Source organism: Chionomys nivalis, chromosome 11 (genome assembly GCF_950005125.1).
Source record: "Chionomys nivalis chromosome 11, mChiNiv1.1, whole genome shotgun sequence".
Classification (NCBI taxonomy): Eukaryota; Metazoa; Chordata; class Mammalia; order Rodentia; family Cricetidae; genus Chionomys; species Chionomys nivalis.
The window spans coordinates 34,299,194-34,315,642 of NC_080096.1; the positions used below are offsets into that span (position 1 = coordinate 34,299,194).

General features: G+C 47.4%; 2 protein-coding genes and 1 pseudogene across 3 annotated transcripts; 1 reads left to right on the forward strand and 2 right to left on the reverse strand.

The window, feature by feature from the left end:
* Nucleotides 1-349: 349 nt before the first annotated feature.
* Nucleotides 350-2,131, reverse strand: P3r3urf (PIK3R3 upstream open reading frame). The gene has a single exon (XM_057783890.1). The coding sequence runs from the start codon at nt 1,231-1,233 to the stop codon at nt 874-876; it is 360 nt and encodes a 119-aa protein (XP_057639873.1). The 5' UTR covers nt 1,234-2,131; the 3' UTR covers nt 350-873.
* Nucleotides 2,132-2,142: 11 nt separating this feature from the next.
* On the reverse strand, nt 2,143-2,558 carry LOC130883458 (28S ribosomal protein L42, mitochondrial-like; annotated as a pseudogene).
* A 1,550-nt stretch (nt 2,559-4,108) lies between these two features.
* Nucleotides 4,109-13,695, forward strand: Tspan1 (tetraspanin 1). 2 transcript variants are annotated; one of them, XM_057783889.1, is made up of 10 exons: nt 4,110-4,195; nt 6,994-7,076; nt 7,965-8,107; nt 8,544-8,608; nt 11,706-11,912; nt 12,107-12,181; nt 12,280-12,378; nt 12,460-12,615; nt 12,883-12,966; nt 13,212-13,695. In XM_057783889.1, the coding sequence occupies exons 4-10, from the start codon at nt 8,552-8,554 to the stop codon at nt 13,257-13,259; spliced, it is 726 nt and encodes a 241-aa protein (XP_057639872.1). In that variant the 5' UTR covers nt 4,110-4,195; nt 6,994-7,076; nt 7,965-8,107; nt 8,544-8,551; the 3' UTR covers nt 13,260-13,695. The 2 variants fall into 2 exon arrangements, with proteins under 2 accessions (XP_057639871.1, XP_057639872.1); XM_057783888.1 differs by lacking the exon at nt 6,994-7,076 and having other exon boundaries at nt 4,109-4,195.
* Nucleotides 13,696-16,449: the final 2,754 nt, after the last annotated feature.

Sequence of the window (16,449 nt, forward strand, 5' to 3'; positions counted from 1 at the left end):
CAGGGCAGATCAAAATGCCGAGGACAAAGATGGGTTTGTCTGTCTGACCTTGTCCTGTCCTTCCACTGTCTAACTGTGGTCCACACATGCTGGCTCAGAAGCTCATGCCTAAGCGTCTCCAGCCCTGTCCCTGCCCTCCTGTCCTGCATAGTTGGAACACTTTGGATGGAGAAAGCTTAAGCAGAATGATTGTATTTGCTGTTTACCACCAACAGCCCTCTGGAAGATCAGGTCCAGTGCAAGCCAAGCTTCTGGGCATTTCTAGAGGATCAGAAAGCCCCCAGGTTGACAGAGGTGTCTGAGTACTGGAGAGAGAAAAGAAAAGGAAGAATATTCAGAAAAAGAAAAAGAAAAAAGGCAGTTGTGCAGGCTGGGGGAGGTAGCTCAGTGAAGCCCTAGTTTTCTCAGGATCTGAGGTCAATCCCAGGATCCAGGTAAAGGCTGAGCATGGTGGCACAAGTTTATAATCCCATCCTTGGGGAGACAGAGACACCTAGATTCCTGCTGTTGGACGGCCAGCCAGCCTAGCCTACTTGAGACATTCCAGGCTGCTGAGAGGTCCTGTCTCCTAAAAAGGTGCATGGCAGCCACGGTTGTTCTTCGGCCTATACGTGCAGGCATATACACATGCATACATATGTACATGCACACACAAAGAAAATAAGCATTGTGAGAACCCCATAGCTCCCCCAGCTCCCCCAAGCTCTCCGTTTCACAGCCATGTCGTTTTTCATTAAGGCTCTGAGCATTTGGTGACGTGTGCTTTCAAGATGCTGCCTTGGGTGGAATTTCACAAATTGCCCTTTAGAGCACGTAAGCAGAACGGATACTTCTGTTTTTCAAATCACAGATCCCCCAGCCCAGACTCCCCCACTAACCTTGCGGTGAGAGGATCCACACACTGGTGGTAGTAGTGTCGTTGGTGTCATTGATGTTTGTGGCCATAGTGGCAAGATTGGTGGTAGCTGGGCCTCGGGGTTTCTGCCGGTATGTTCTGCGGCTATACTTGAACATCCTGGAACACTTGCGCCGGGATCCACCCATACCTGGCCTTCGGTATGGAGAACTCATGCCCCGAGGCCGAGGGGCACGGACAAGCTGAGAGGGCCCCATGACTGCAAAGAGCTTCTGGGGGGTTCTGTTGACCAGGCAACTGAGGTCTCTGTGACATATGGAGCCTGCCTGAGGGTGATGCTCTTTGTCACAGGTTTGTCCCCTCCCCCACCCAGACATAGCTCAGACTTCCTCACAGTCCTCTTCATGGAGAGTAGCCCAAGAGCCAGACAACCACAGTTTGATCCCTTAGGGAAAAGAATTCTGGTGGGGGTGGGGGAAATCACTCGGTTATTTTCCTTCATCCACATTAATAATACTAATATTGAGCACCTACTGTGTGCCAGATACTAAGCTTAGTATTTCACAAACTTGATTTCATTGACTTCACCACAGCCCTGTGAGGAGATGCCATCAATAATCTTATTTATAGAAGTTAATTATCATGCTTCCCAGTAGTTAGAGGTTTAGAAAGTCGCTGTAAACACTGAATTAACAAATACTGAAACTGGGTGTACTGTATAGTCCTTTGATGCCAGCACTTGGGAAGCAGTGGCAGGAGGTTCTCTGAGAGTCTAAGGCCAGGCTGGTCTACACAGAGCAGCAGTTCTCAACCTGTGAGTCGAGACCCCTTTGGGGGTCGAATATCAGATCTCCTGCATTTCACATTAGATTCATAACAGTGACAAAGTTATAGTTATGAAACAGCAATGAAAATAAGTTTATGGTTGGGTCACCACATGGAGAACTGTATTAAAGGGTTGCAGCATCAGGAAGTTGGAGAACCATAGAGTTCCAGGTCAGCCTATGACTATGTAGTGAGACCCTGCCCTCAAATAAACAATAATACTGAATCACTCATTACTTCTTTTTTTTTTAAATATGAAGGGGGTACTTTTATTATTTTCTTACATAACATCTTAATGAATATATGTGCATTTTTCTCAGCTGGCAACTAAGACACACAGCAAAACTTCCCTGGGCTTGGGAAGTCAAGAGCAATCGCCTGTCTCTGGGAGGATTTGGTTTCTTACGACGATTGTGACACTGTTCACACAGGAACCAGCGGTGCTTCGTGGTGGAGAACACCTCGCTGAGTTGTTCTATCATGGGGCCTCGCTCAAGCCGTTTGCTTTTTATTTCTAATTTGGTTTTAAGCATTTGTTAATGTGTTTCTACATTATTATTCAAAATGTCTGGGTGAGGGATAGGTTTTGTGTGTTTGTGCGGGATGTCCACAGAAGGGTGGTAGCACACTACTGTCTGCCATCGGATGTCAAAGCGAGCTCTACCTTGCAGCTGTAGTCATCTGGAAGAGAAGAATGTGTAGATTTACAACAAACACTAGACAAGGCTCCATTTTGGATTGGAAATAAATGTTTCCAGACAGTTCTGCTTGATGTCACCCATTTTACTGCTGCAGCCATGATCTTTATAAGGTGACTGAAAAAAAGATACTGTGAGGAGAAATCGCTTCTCAGATCTGCTTCTAGGCACACAGGCCTTCATTCCACGGGCCCGCCATCTTGCTTCAATCCCATTCCTTACTTCTAAGAGATGCACAGGTTCCTGTGACTCCTGGTCATAATATTTTTGCCAGACTATCAATGCATCATCTGTTTTTAATGTATAGAGGCTATTTATTTGTTCCTTTTTGTTGTTGTTTTTTGTTGATGTCTTTCTTTTCTTTTTTGTTTTGTTTTGATTTTTCAAGACAGGGTTTCTCTGTGTACCCCTGGCTCTCCTGGAACTCACTCTATAGATCAGGCTGGCCTTGAATTTACAGAGATCCACCTGCCTCTGCCTCTGGAATGCTAGGGTTAAAGGTGTGCACCACAACCACCTGGCTATTGTTGCTTTGTAGCCTAGACTGGCCCAGAACCTGCTATAGCAATCCTCCTGCCTTAGCCTCCCAAGAGCTAGAAGTAATGAACCATTATCCTCCAATGAGTCATTTTACGTAATATGTAGTGTTGAGTCTTCAACACTCAACTCACAAGTAACAACAATGTAACTGTCTGAATCGAGGTTAGCTAAACAAAGCTGAACCGGTAGTACAAGCCTTTAATCCTGGGAGGTCAGGTAGGCCAGGTATCTAACACATCTAGCAAATGCATATCCTCTAAAGTATATCTCAACTTTTTTGTGCAGAGGAATACTAGATAATAGCAGCTCAGCACCACGAGGGCCACTTGGGCCAGCAACATCATTAATGACATAATAATCATCCAAAAAAAAGAAAAAGAAAAAGAAAGAAAGAAATGAAACTAAAGCATTTGAATAAAAAATACTGGTAGTAGTCGGGCGGTGGTGGCGCACGCCTTTAATCCCAGCACTTGGGAGGCAGAGGCAGGCGGATCTCTGCGAGTTCGAGACCAGTCTGGTCTACAAGAGCTAGTTCCAGGACAGGCTCCAAAACCACAGAGAAACCCTGTCTCGAAAAAGCAAAAAAAAAAAAAACAAAAACAAAAACAAAAAATACTGGTAGTAGCCGGGCGATGGTGGCACACGCCTTTAATCCCAGCACTCGGGAGGCAGAGGCAGGTGGATCTCTGTGAGTTCGAGACCAACCTGGTCTACAGAGCTAGTTCCAGGACAGGCTCCAAAGCCACAGAGAAACCCAGCCTCGAAAAAAACAAAAAACAAAACAAACAAACAAAAAAAAATACTGGTAGTAACTAGACTTCTAGGCAAACACTGGTTTGTAAGAGCTGGAGCATGTTTCTGGGGGCAGAGGATCCCTCCTGCTCAACACACCTCTGCTGGAAACATGTGTCAGGCACTCAGGACTCTTACCTCTGTGTACCTCCTCTGCGAATAACTGTGAAAGCGACGTAAGACCTGGTCTCGTAGTCACAAATGGAGGCGGTGACCAGGTGAATTCACAGATATGGAATCTGAATGATGAAGGCTGGCCGGAGAAGGAAACCACCTTGGTGAGGTATAGTCATCGAATCAGAGGCAGCTAGCTGGGGTGCAGATCCGCTGGCTGCCAGATCCAGAGCCCAGGGCACTCACCTTTTGCTATCCTATGCTCGTTTATGTGTTTATCCAGGATATTCCATAACAACCAGGGACATGGAGGAATGTGAACTCCCAGAGCTCTTCCTGAAATGGAAAAGAAAGCCCTGTGGAAAGAGGGGTAAGAGATGTTAACCCTGGTTTCACCTGTTTTTGTAGGAAGCAGACAGGAAAGTTAGGTCTTCCAGGCCTTGCGCTAAGGGAACTTTGGATTTGCTCATTTCTCTACACCTTAACCCCGACCCTCTAGTCCTCCAGGAACTTCAGGTCCCAGATTGTGGGGCCTCACCATCCCCCACTTTGCTCTCCTTAACTTTTAGCCTCTGTACCTATGAGCCCTTGGCCTCTATTCAGACTCTGGGTCAAAGCCTCCGGCCTGCCTGCCTCCTTAGAGACTCCATTAAAGTTTAAGATAGGGCCGGGCGATGGTGGTGCACGCCTTTAATCCCAGCACTTGGGAGGCAGAGGTAGGCGGATCTCTGTGAGTTCGAGACCAGCCTGGTCTACAAGAGCTAGTTCCAGGACAGGCTCCAAAACCACAGAGAAACCCTGTCTCGAAAAACCAAAAAAAAAAAAAAAAAAAAGTTTAAGATAGGCTAACAGACTGAGTTCTGCCTCTCACAAGTTATGTGAGCCCAGCAAGTGCTGAAGATTTCTGGACTTCTGGTATCCCCATATTTAAAATAGGGATTAAAAAGAAAGTCTAAAATGGGTGTGGCAGCCTAGACCTGTAATCTTAGCAGGTGGGAGGTGGAGGCCAGGAGGGTCAGGAGTTCAAGGTCATCTTTGGCTTTACAGAGAGTTAGTTGCCAGGCTGGGCTACTTTGAACGTGCAACAACAAAAAACCCAAACCAAATAAACAGACAAAGCAACCTAGAACAAACAAAAAAAAGAAAATTTGCTTCATAGGATTGTTGTGCAGAAAAAAATAATATTGTACATTTAAGGCATGTTTTATTAGTATAGTCTGGTATAGCTCTGGCTGGCCTGGAACTCAGAGAAATCCACACACCTTTGCCTCCTGAGAGCTGGGATAACAAGCACAAACCACCAAGCTTAGTCCATTTGTTTAAATTTTGAGACAGAATCTGACTATCTTTTTTCCAGAAGGGTTTTTGACTTGTAGGATCAAGAGATCCTCTTGTCTTAGCCTCCAGAGTAGCTGGGAATATAAGAATGGTCCCCTGACTTATTATCTGCAATGCTATTATCCCCTCCTCTCTGTCTCTACAGCTGTCTCCTTCCTCACAAACACAGCAAACTAAAAAATCCACTTGCAGGCTGGAGAGATGACTTGGCAGCTAAGAATGCTTACTACTCTTGCAGAAGACCCCTTAGTTCCCAGCATCCACACTGCTTAGATCCAACCATCGGTAACTCCAGCTCCAGGGTGTCTAAGGCTGTTTTCTTCTGACCTTTGCAGGCACCACACACATGAACACACACGGGAACACACACGGGAATGCACACACATACACACACTTTACCACCACCACCGTCTGTCACCTAAATCCATCCCACAATCCCTCTAGCAGTGCTCTCTGTTCTGACCTCTTGGTGCTCATTGCTCTGTGCCCCAGAGCAGGGAGGAAAACTTACTATATTCCTCATAACTATTCTCTTATACAGACTAGGAAACAAAGACCAAAAAACAAATCTTACAGATGACCAAATAGCAGGATGGGTGTGCATGCCTGTAACCCTCGCACTAGGGATTCTGAGTCAGGAAGACCAAGAACTCAAGTTAGTTGGTGGTTCACACCTGCAATCCTAGCACTTGGAAGACTGAGGCAGGAGGATTGCCTCAAGTTTGAGGCCAGTCTGGTCTGTAGAGTGAGATATCTTCTCAAAATAAATCCAGATTTGGTGCCTCACACCTATGAACGCAGCACTCTGTAGGCAAAAGCAGGCAGGTTGGGCTGGAGAGATGGCTTAGAGGTTAAGAGCACTGACTGCTCTTACAGAGGTCCTGAGTTCAATTCCCAGCAACCACATGGTGGCTCACCACCATCTACAGTGAGATCTGGTGCCCTCTTCTGGCCTATAGGCAGGATACTGTATAAATAAATAAATCTAAAAAAAAAAAAAAAAAAAAGCAGGCAGGTTTCTGAGTTCAAAGCCAGCCTGGTCCACACTAGGAGCTCCAGGACAGCCAGGGTTATATAGACCCTGTTACAAAAATTGAAAAATAAATCAATAGGGGCTGGAGAGATGGCTCAGCGATTAAGAGCACAGGCTGCTCTTCCAGAGGATGCAGGTTTGATTCCCAACACTCACATGGAGAGTCATAACTATCTGTAATTCTAGTTCTAGGGGATCTGAAGCCCTTTTCTAGCCTCTGCACATAGTACACAGATGTACATGCTCACAAAACACTCAAGCAAAGTAAATACAATTTAAACTAAAAAGTAAATAAGTAAATAAACTGGGCAGTTGTGGCACACGCCTTTAATCTCAGCACTTGGGGAGCAGATGCAGATAGATCTCTGAGTTCAAGGGTAGCCTGGTCTACAGAGTTAGTTCCAGGGCACCCAGAGAAAAACCCTCTCTCAATAAACCAAAAACAAATAAATAAATAAAATAGGCAAAGTGACATACATCTTCCCAGCACTTGGGAGGCAAAGGCAGGAAGATCTTTGTGAGTTTGAGGTTAGTCTGATCTACATAGTTCCAGGACAGTCAGCTAAATGAGATCATGTCTCGACAAAAAACAAATACAAACAAACAATAAAATATTCCCAGAGCCCATAACCACATAGCTAAGAAATGACAGAACCAGAATCTGAGCCCCTGATCTGAATAACTGGAGAGCAAGAACTTGTGAAGACCCTCTCAACTAGGAATAGTGGCGTGGAAAATCAGAGAGGGAGTCCCAGAAAGGGTTACAGAACCTTGGAATAGGAATGTCTCCTTTGTAGGCACACAGTGCCACCTGCTGGCAGAAGGGCCAGGGTTGTGCACAGAGGCCCAGAACATGGAGAGGGGAAAAGAAGAGAAAAAGGTAAGGGGCAAAAAGATGAAGGGAGGGGGTTGGAAAAATGGCTTAGAGGTTGCAAAGAACCCTGGTTTGATTTCCAGCTCACATGGTGGTTCAAAGCCTCCTATAACTCCAGTTCCAGGGGATTTGATGCCCTCCATTGACGTCCAAGAGAACCAGGCTCACATACTCACATATCAGGGATTTGCAGACAAAAGGTTATAAAAAAAAATAATAAAATAATTTTTAAAAAAAGGATTAAGGGAGGAGAAGGATGGGGAGCTTGAGGTTTTATGGGGGGAAGAGAACAAATAACCATTTCCTGTTATGAGGAGAGAGCAGAGGTTGCCAGACCATAACCATTTCCTTGAAAGTGGGTGTGTGTTTGAGAGAGAGAGAGAGAATGCATGTTTATGGATGTGCATATGTGTATGGGTGTGTGCATGTATGTATGCTCCATTAAATGTGTGTGTGTGTGTGTGTTCATTGGTGTATGTGTGTGTGCACACACACACTTCAGGAGTACCAGTCCATGTTATATATGTGACTGTGAGCTTTGTGTGTAAACATACGGATGGCAACCTGAATAGATGTGGTGCCAGTGAACACACAGATTCGAGGGAAGAATCATATTACACTATTGTGAGCAGGGCACACAGAAGGTTCTGGAAAGGCACTTGTCTGACTCCTGACTCTGCAGCCCCCTAAGCCCCTTTCCTGAGACCAGGAACTCTAGAGTCTATAGGTGACATTTCCAGGTAGAGATCTGCTTATTGCTTTGGGGGTTGAGAACCTATCTCCAGGCAGTAGGGGGCAGCAGGGGCAAAGGAGGCTGTTCAGCCATGGGTGGGGCCAGCGGGCAGGCAGGCGGGCGGGCAACAGGAGGCTTTAAAACACCTGCCCCACCTGTAGGTGAGCAGTGGCGCACGGCGTGACGACTAGGCGATCCCTCATCTTTCGGCCAGCACACTAAGTGGCAGCTTCCTGGAGCTGTTCTGTTCCTTCAGGAGTGCAGTGTATCCTGTTCAGAACCTGTTGGAAAGAGCCCTGAACAGGTAATGGCACTAGGCAGAGATTAACCTACGAAAGGGATACCAGTCTGGAAACAGGTTTGGGGTGGGTGCTGGAAAAAGCCAAGGAGAGGGTTACTGGAAGAGTCTAAGATTGGTCCAGGAAGAGAAAACAGGAAAGGACATCGAGTGTCCTGCAGGTGGGAGTTGGACTTGTAACACCTGTGTGAGAGAATCTGGGGATGTTAGGATCAGAGAATTAAATTCTGGTAATCTGGGTAGTATAGTGTCAGGTATATAGTGTCAGGATGGGAGCTGGGAAAAGTTCTGAGATATTGGAGTGCAGACATAGAGTGAGAAGTTTGTGAAATTTGTGAGCGATCACAGGATGTGGGACTCTGGTATGCCAGGGTCCAAAAAGCAGGGCCAGCCCAGGGTAGCTGGGACGTAAAGCCCTCACTTGGATGTGTCTGTTTCCCAGGACCCACCATGCAGTGCTTCAAATTCATTAAGGTCATGATGGTCCTCTTCAATCTACTCATCTTTGTAAGTATGAAGGTTGTGGGCTTTTGGGGGTTCCCTACAAAAGCAGGTCACAATCGGAACAGAGTTCAAGCTGGGGAATGGGAGACTATGTACCCAGATCCTGCCCTGCAAATTCCCCTTTATGGATAGGAAGTGGAGGGTCTTCCCAATGCGGATTCCTGACCCCACTGGCTGGCTGCCACACACTGGGTGAAGATGGGAAGGTTAGGGATGGAGAAGCCTTAGGCTCTTGCCTTCCTTCCAGGAAGGATGAGTGTAGGCAGGGATAGGTTAGCAGGAGTGATTTCCCCTTTTTGATGGGCATTCAAGGTTCAGAGATGAAAGAGGGTCGGCTTAAGTTTATGGTGGTGCAAAAGTGACTACCATACATGGAAAAGTTGAAAGGGGAGCAAGTCCCTGCCTCTTAGAGTTGACTCTAGCAACCCTTATGCTTTCAATAAACATTCATCAACTGAGCTGACATTTAAGGGAAGGAGATTGTTGCTCAGTGATAGAGTATTTGCTAAGCACGCGTGAGGCCACAAAGAAAAAGGAAAGCTTATTCACGGCCTAACACTCTAAGCTACGGGCTAGGGAAGAAGGCAAGCAAGGCCATTTACTGCCCTTGAAGGTCTCAGGACCAGTAAACTGTCAGATAGGCTGATAATTGCTATATACACTAAAAATTGCACAGTGGTCCTTTCAGATTTACCACCAAGGCTAAGGGAGTCCCTGGAGGGGTTTGAATCTAGCCTAGGAGGAAAATACTTCCTGGAGGAAGTAGCTGAAGCTGGACATTTGCATTGGGTGGGGGAGCTGTAATGGGTGTAGGAAGGCCCACAGGTAATGAAATTTGATATTGTTTAGAAAACCAGGAACAGATTATATAGGGCTTGTTTGAGAAACTGAACCAGGAGGCCCAAGCCCTGGAGATAGTGACAGAGATAAGAAGAAAGGGGCACAGTAAACAAAGGGGTTCAATGCTGAGGGGTGGTAGAACAGACAAAGGAGAGGTCTTAGAAATGGCTTGGGCAATGCAGGGAGAAGGAAGGAGTCATCCCCCTGGCTCAGTGGACTCAGTGGTGGTGCACGGCTATTTGAAAGTCATAAGCCTGTGAGCAGCCAACGGAGTTTTAGGGGTAGGGTGGGGCCCTGGCAACAGTTAGTTAGGGAAAGTCTATCTATCCTCCAGTCTATCTTCCACCCCCCTCCCCAAACCCGTGAATATTTTAGAACCCCTGATTTTTTTGTTTTGTTTTTTGTTTTTGTGAGACAGGGTTTCTCTGTAGCTTTGGAGCCTGTCCTGTTACTAGCTCTTGTAGTTCTGGCCTCAAACTCACAGAGATCTGCCTGCCTCTCCCTCCCAAGTACTGGGATAAAAGTTGTGCACCACCACGGCCCGGCTAGAGCCCCTGATCTCAAAGAAAGTCAGTTCTGGGAAACTGGACACATTAGAGATGTGCAGAAAAATAGCCACCATGAAGGGGACATGGAACGGTAGGAAGGAAAGGAGGAGAACAAGAAGCACGAGAAAACAGTGGTCAGGGGCTAGGGCCACCAGAGAAGAATGAGTGAAAGGGGAAACAGTAGAGACATGAAGTGTGACCAGTTTAAAGAAATTGGGGAGGCCAGGCGGTGGTGATGCACGCCTTTAATCCCAGCACTTGGGAGGCGAAGGCAGGTGGATCTCTATGAGTTCGAGGTTCGTGGCCATCCTGGTCTACAAGGGCTAGTTCCAGGACAGGCTCCAAAGCTACAGAGAAACCGTGTTTCTAAAAAAAAGAAAAAAAAAAAAAAAGAAAAGAAAAAGGAAAGAAAGAAAGAGAGAGAGAGAAAGAAAGAAATTGGGCCAAGGAGCCTGGCAGTGGTGGCACATGCCTTTTAATTCCAGTCCTTGAGAGGCAAAGGCAGACAGGTTTCTATGAGTTCAAGGCCAGCCTGGTCTACAGAGTGAGTTCCAGGACAGCCAGAGCTACAGAGAAACCCTGTCTCAAAAAAAAAGAAAAAAAAAAAAAAAAAAAAAAAAAGGAGAGAGAGAGAGAAATTGGGCAGAGTAGGCAGTCTCTTTGATTCCAATGTGATCTGTACCTTGGACTTCCTTTGGCTGCCATGAACTAGGTTTTATTAATATAACTGAAGGAAGTACTAAGATTTTGACAATTGGGGGAGCCAGGACTCTGGCCTAGTAGGGTTAAAGCAAATCCAGTTTGGTTTCCGTCCTCTGTTGCTCATGCCTTGCCAGACTGGGCAGAACAAGGTAGGGAAGCCAGGCTCCTTGAAATTTGACCCTGTAGGCTAGAAGCCCGGCAATCTTGTCCTTAAGCAAACATCCTGGGATACAGCCCTATATGTATATCTCTTTACCTCCATCCCAGACTCGGTTCCGTAGCTGGACAGTGGGAGCTGGGCACAAGTCAGTGCCCACTGCTGATCCACTGAAGCCCTGGCTAGGAGCTGTGGGACCAGGGCCTCCACTGAACCCCCTCGGAGCCTCAAGATCACCTCTGAAAGTTGAGGTTAACTCAGTGTCTTGACGAGAAGCTGTAGTTGTGTTCAACCCGTTTTCTCAGTTTCTATTGTCAGGCAGTAATGTAGGTGAAAAAGGAGCAGGCGTGGCAGCTGAGTCCATCCTGGAGGGGAATCAAATGGGGCCTTTGGGCCGGTGAACCTTTCAACCTCCACCCCCTTTCAAGGTTGCAAGCAGGTGGAAGCCTCACCCTGCTGTTACTATAGTGACGGTTGAGCCAGCTCAACCCTATCACCTGCCTCCTTCCGTGTATCAGAGAACAGAGTTATTCTAGGCATTCGCAGCCCAAGAATGAGAGGCTGGATCTGTTTTCACTCCTACCTATGTGGCAAGACCCTGATTATAGAAAAAGGAAAGTTTTATGTCTCCTCCCAGCCTGTGGATCTTTCTAGAACCCCTGGTCTCATTTTTGTCTTCCTAGGTGAATTTGTTACATGTCCCAGTTCCCACTTTTCTGGTACTAGTTAAGGTCCCCTCCAAGCACAACAGGTAGTTAGATTCCCTCATTAAGGGAAGGGAAAGTTTCCAGACTTCATGGTGTCAAAGGGAACCATTGCTAGCACTGTTTCAAAGGCTGACTTCTGTCCGCAGCTGTGTGGTGCGGCCTTGTTAGCTGTGGGAATCTGGGTGTCTGTCGATGGGACATCCTTCCTGAAGATCTTCGGGCCAATGTCATCCAATGCCATGCAGTTTGTCAACGTGGGCTACTTCCTCATCGCGGCTGGTGTTGTGCTCTTTGTCCTCGGTTTCCTGGGCTGCTACGGAGCTCACTCTGAGAACAAGTGTGCGCTCTTGATGGTGTGTCAGACCCAGCACCCCAGGCCACAACCAACGGTCCCTTCACCCCTGACATCTTCCTCTGGGGATTCCAAAAAGCTACTTTGGATTCCGGGAGCATCCCCATGGGGACCCCCTGCCTCTTTTATGGGAGTGGGTAGGGCAAGGAAGGCGGGTCTCCCTCCCTAAAACGTATTTCCTTGTCTCCCACCCAGTTCTTTACCATCCTCCTCCTCATCTTCATTGCTGAGGTTGCGGCTGCTGTGGTTGCTCTGGTGTATACCACAATGGTGAGCACAGGGATGGGGCTAAAGCCCCGGAAGTGGGTGGTGGCCTGTGAATGGCTACTTTCCCTACCTCTCTCTTAATACTGACCTGACCTATGCAGGCAGAAAACTTCCTGACATTGGCAATAGTACCTGCCATCAGAAAAGACTATGGTTACCAGACCGAATTCACCCAAGTGTGGAACACTACCATGAAAGAGGTAAGGTGGGCTGGGAGGATTTGGGAGTGGGGAAGAAAAAAAGCAAGGCCCCATCATTCACCAATCCCACTTTGTCTGCAGCTGAAGTGCTGTGGTTTCAACAACTATACAGATTTTAACACCTCACGTTTTGTTGAAGAGAATAAACTCTTTCCTCCTTACTGTTGTCACGGAGCTACCAATGGCACAGCTACGCAATCTTGCACCGAGAGCAAAGCCGAAGAAACAAACGTACCGGTATGGGCTGACATGGAAGGGTGGCATAACTTTTTTTTTTTCAAGACAGGGTTTCTCTGGGTGGCCCTGGCTATCCTGGAACTCCTTCTGTAGACCAGGCTGGCCTCAAACTCAAGAGATCCACTTGCCTCCATCTCCTGAGCACTGGGGTTAAAGGTGTGCACATGCTTGGCACGGGTGGGATCGTTTTAATGGTCTTACAGTAAGTAGTAAACAGATCAGAGGTAGGGCACTGCGAGCTATAAATACTTTCTCCCTTCTCCCAAGGGTTGTTTCAAACAGCTTCTGCATGAGATCAGAACCAATGCGGTCACTGTGGGTGGTGTGGCAGCTGGAATTGCGGCCCTGGAGGTAAGTCAGTGAGGAGACTGGACCTGGGTATCAGTCTCTACTAGACCTGCACAGATTAGCCCCTCTCTGAGGCTTCTCTAGAGGAGCCAGATTTCTTGTTTTCATTCTGGAGCTGAGGGCTGAACCCAGAGGCCTAAGGTGGCCAAACATGTCCTCCAGCATCAGGAAAGCAGGGCTTCACGTTGTCTTTTCAGGAAACAGTCCTTGATCATGTCCTTTCCTGTCTCCCTGTTCCTCCCCACCAGCTGGCTGCCATGAGTGTGTCCATGTATCTATACTGCAATCTGAAATAAGCCAGTTTCTTCCTCCCCACTTTGCTGCTGCCACATGGAAGCCAGGAGACAGCTAAGCAGCAGTGATCCGGGTGGAAATAAAATCTAATGTCATTTGGGCCGGAGTGGACCTGCCTTTGCTGCTCTGGACTGTGGGCTGAATAGGGACCACCTCCTTCGGGCTGTGTGTTTGCCTTGTTCTCTGTTGGTGGGGCTGGGGGGGGGGGAGCAACATCTGCTCCAGAGTCTCTGAAGCAGCCACTTCTGCCCATCTCCTGAATCTCTTCTTCAACCCTTGACACATCCTTGGTATAAAAGTGGTTCTTGATGATCCCAGCACTCCACTGGTGGATGAAGGCACTTACAGCCTGGGCATAATCAAGTCCAGCAAAGCCATAGAACGGATGTATAAAAGGCATTTTGGAACCTATAAACCAATAAAAATACTTCTATTTGGACTGTGTATACTTGGAAAGATGGGTTCTGCTTGCCTAAATTGCACTGCTTTTTGTGAGACTGGAGACTCAGCAGGGTGGAAATGAGGTAGTGAGGTAGGTATTTAGGCTCCAGGTCTGGGAGGGAGAGAAAGGGAATGGCCAAGAGGGCACCGAGGAAGTGGGGAGCCAGGTTGGTCTGCCTTTATGTATTATGAGAGGACTTTGTCCTGAAAGTTCTCCTGCCTGGTGAAGGGCACTGGTCTGGAAAGCTATGAAACTAATGAACATGTGCCAAGTCAAGGAGAGAACAGAATTATTGTCAGGGATATGGCAGTAGAGTCGCTCTTTGGGCTCCAAGAAGCCCTCGTGGAACCCTGAGAAGCAGCTCGAAGTGCCCTACTTTGGAGAATCTTTTGCTTTTTCGAGACAAGGTTTCTCTGTGTAGCCCAGGCTTGCCTCAAACTCAGAGATCAGCCTGCCTCTGCCTCCCAAGTGCTGGGATTAAAGATGTACACCACCACTGCCCAGCCTTTTGGAAAATTCAAACTTGTACCCTGAGGGTGCCTGGGCACACTAGTTATGTTACCATCATCTTAAACAGGAACTGGGTATTTGTAGGGTGTAGCCTGGTTGGTCATGGTGGTATACTTCAGAGTACTGCCTGAAAGTATATTATAGCAAGGCTCCCTACAGCGATGGACACCACCAGCAACACTAGCTCCTTTACCTAGGCATTCTTTTCTTGTTGATTATTATTAATTTTGTTTATCGAGACAGGATTTCTCTGTAACTTTGGAGCCTGTCCTTCAACTCCTCTGTAGACCAGACTGGCCTCAAATTCAGAGAGACCCACCTGCCTCTGCCTCCCAAGTGCTGGGATTAAAGGTGTGTGTCACCACTGCCAGGCATCTTGTTTTTTTTTTTTTTTTTGAAACAAGGTCTATGTAGTTCTGGTTGTCCTAGAGCTTGTTCTGTAGACCAGACTGCCCTTGAACTCAGAGACCCGCCTGCCTCTGCCTCCTGAGTGCTGGGATTAAAGTTGTGCGCCATTACACCTTGCCAAGATTTCACTTATTTTATTGTCTTGTTTTGTTTTTTTGTTTGTTTTTGAGATGGGGGGGTCTCATGTAACCCAGACTGGCTTTGAACTTTCTATATTGCTGAGAACACTGAATTCCTGCCTCTACCTCCTTAGTGCTGAGTTTACAGGTAGGTGTCACAACATCTGGTTTTATTTGGAACTACACCCAGTTCCATGTGTGCTCAGTAAGCACACCAATGCTTGAGGAACATCCCTAGTCTTTACTTAGGTTTTTGATTGCCAAAGTCCCACATGAGACTTTGACCAGACTCGCTCTTGTAACTGGTAACTGGGTAGACCTTGTTTGGTACAGATACAGTCCAACCTAAAGAACCTGAACCTGGAGAGATGGCTCAGAGGTTAAGAGCACTGGCTGCTCTTCCAGAGGTCCTGAGTTCAATTGTTCAATTCCCAACAACCACATGGCTCACAAGCATCTATAATGAGATCTGGCCTGCAGGCATAAAAAAGGAACCTGAACCTGACCAGACGAAAATCTGAATGTATATATATATATATATATATGCCAGATGGCACTGGCACATCCCTTTAATCCCAGTACATGGGGGGGAGGCAGGGGCAGGCAGATCTCTGAGTTCAAGGGCAGTCTGGTCTACAGAGCAAGTTCCAGAACAACCAGGCCTATACAGTGAAACCGTCTCAAACAAAACTGAATGTCTCTGAACTTAGCGGCAGCACTAAGAAGGCCACTGCCACAGGACAGTGGCTGCCACCATGCAAAGCCGTTTGACTAACTGGCTTGCACTCCTCCCTTCTCTTCGACAATCCCCTAACCCCCATCTGTCTCTATGGGCTTTTCCAGAGCAGCCCACAGTTATCGCCCACTTGCTGGGCCCAAAAAGGAGCAGAGATTTGGCCAGAGCCACACAGCTTCTGTTGGTGAAGCCTGGCTGAGCATCTTCTAGAGTTCTAGGTAGGGAGAGAAAATAGCTGGCCTCAGCCCTTTGCGAGCATTCGCCTCACACACCACCACTCTATTCCAGGAAGCAGGGTGAAGGGATCTGTTTGCCCAAGGAGGGCTGCCACTTCATCACGGACTAATTGCTTCTCCTGTGCCTGCTTTGCCACCTAAAACACTAAACACTGAAGGGGTCAGGGTGGTGAGCAACGTCAAAGCCACTGCACCGATGCCATTGCTGTGTGAGCTCCAGGTGTTAGTGAGAGGCCAGGACCACGAACAGATAAAGGGCAGGAATTCCAGTAAGTTCCTGACTCCTTGGCAAAAGATCTATACCCTTTCTTACAACACAATCTACTCAGGTCCTGATCTTAATCCTTCAGAGACTTAATTTAAAGGTCATGTTCCCCTGGCTTGAGCTATCTGATTGCCAATGGACCACAGTGTCCACTTTCTGGTGACTAACTCAGACTTTCCTACGCTCCTCTGAGTTACTAGCCTCTTGAGAATCTGTTGAAAACCATGGCCCTTTCCTCCAGAAAAACACCCCTACATGGAATTCTGCACACAACCAATCCAGAAGGCCACAGAAACCCTTGCTCCTACATCACTTGCCCAGTGCTCTATAAAATCATCTCCCCACTCCTGGTGCCGTCACTGCTTCTGGTCCGGTCACTTCTCGCCTCCACTGTTTACCTGTTCTCCCTCATCCACCCCGTGATCTCTCCTGGCTACAGCACTAATGGGGACAGGTGCTGGGCCCAGACAGACAGG

Excerpts from the sequence above, each read along its gene's own strand:
- Tspan1 (XM_057783888.1), top strand. The coding sequence starts at position 8,552 with ATGCAGTGCTTCAAATTCATTAAGGTCATGATGGTCCTCTTCAATCTA. Across the intron at positions 12,379-12,459 it reads GGAACACTACCATGAAAGAG|CTGAAGTGCTGTGGTTTCAA; the intron begins GTAAGGTGGGCT and ends CTTTGTCTGCAG. Across the intron at positions 12,967-13,211 it reads CTGGAATTGCGGCCCTGGAG|CTGGCTGCCATGAGTGTGTC; the intron begins GTAAGTCAGTGA and ends CCTCCCCACCAG.
- P3r3urf (XM_057783890.1), bottom strand. The coding sequence starts at position 1,233 with ATGTCTGGGTGGGGGAGGGGACAAACCTGTGACAAAGAGCATCACCCT.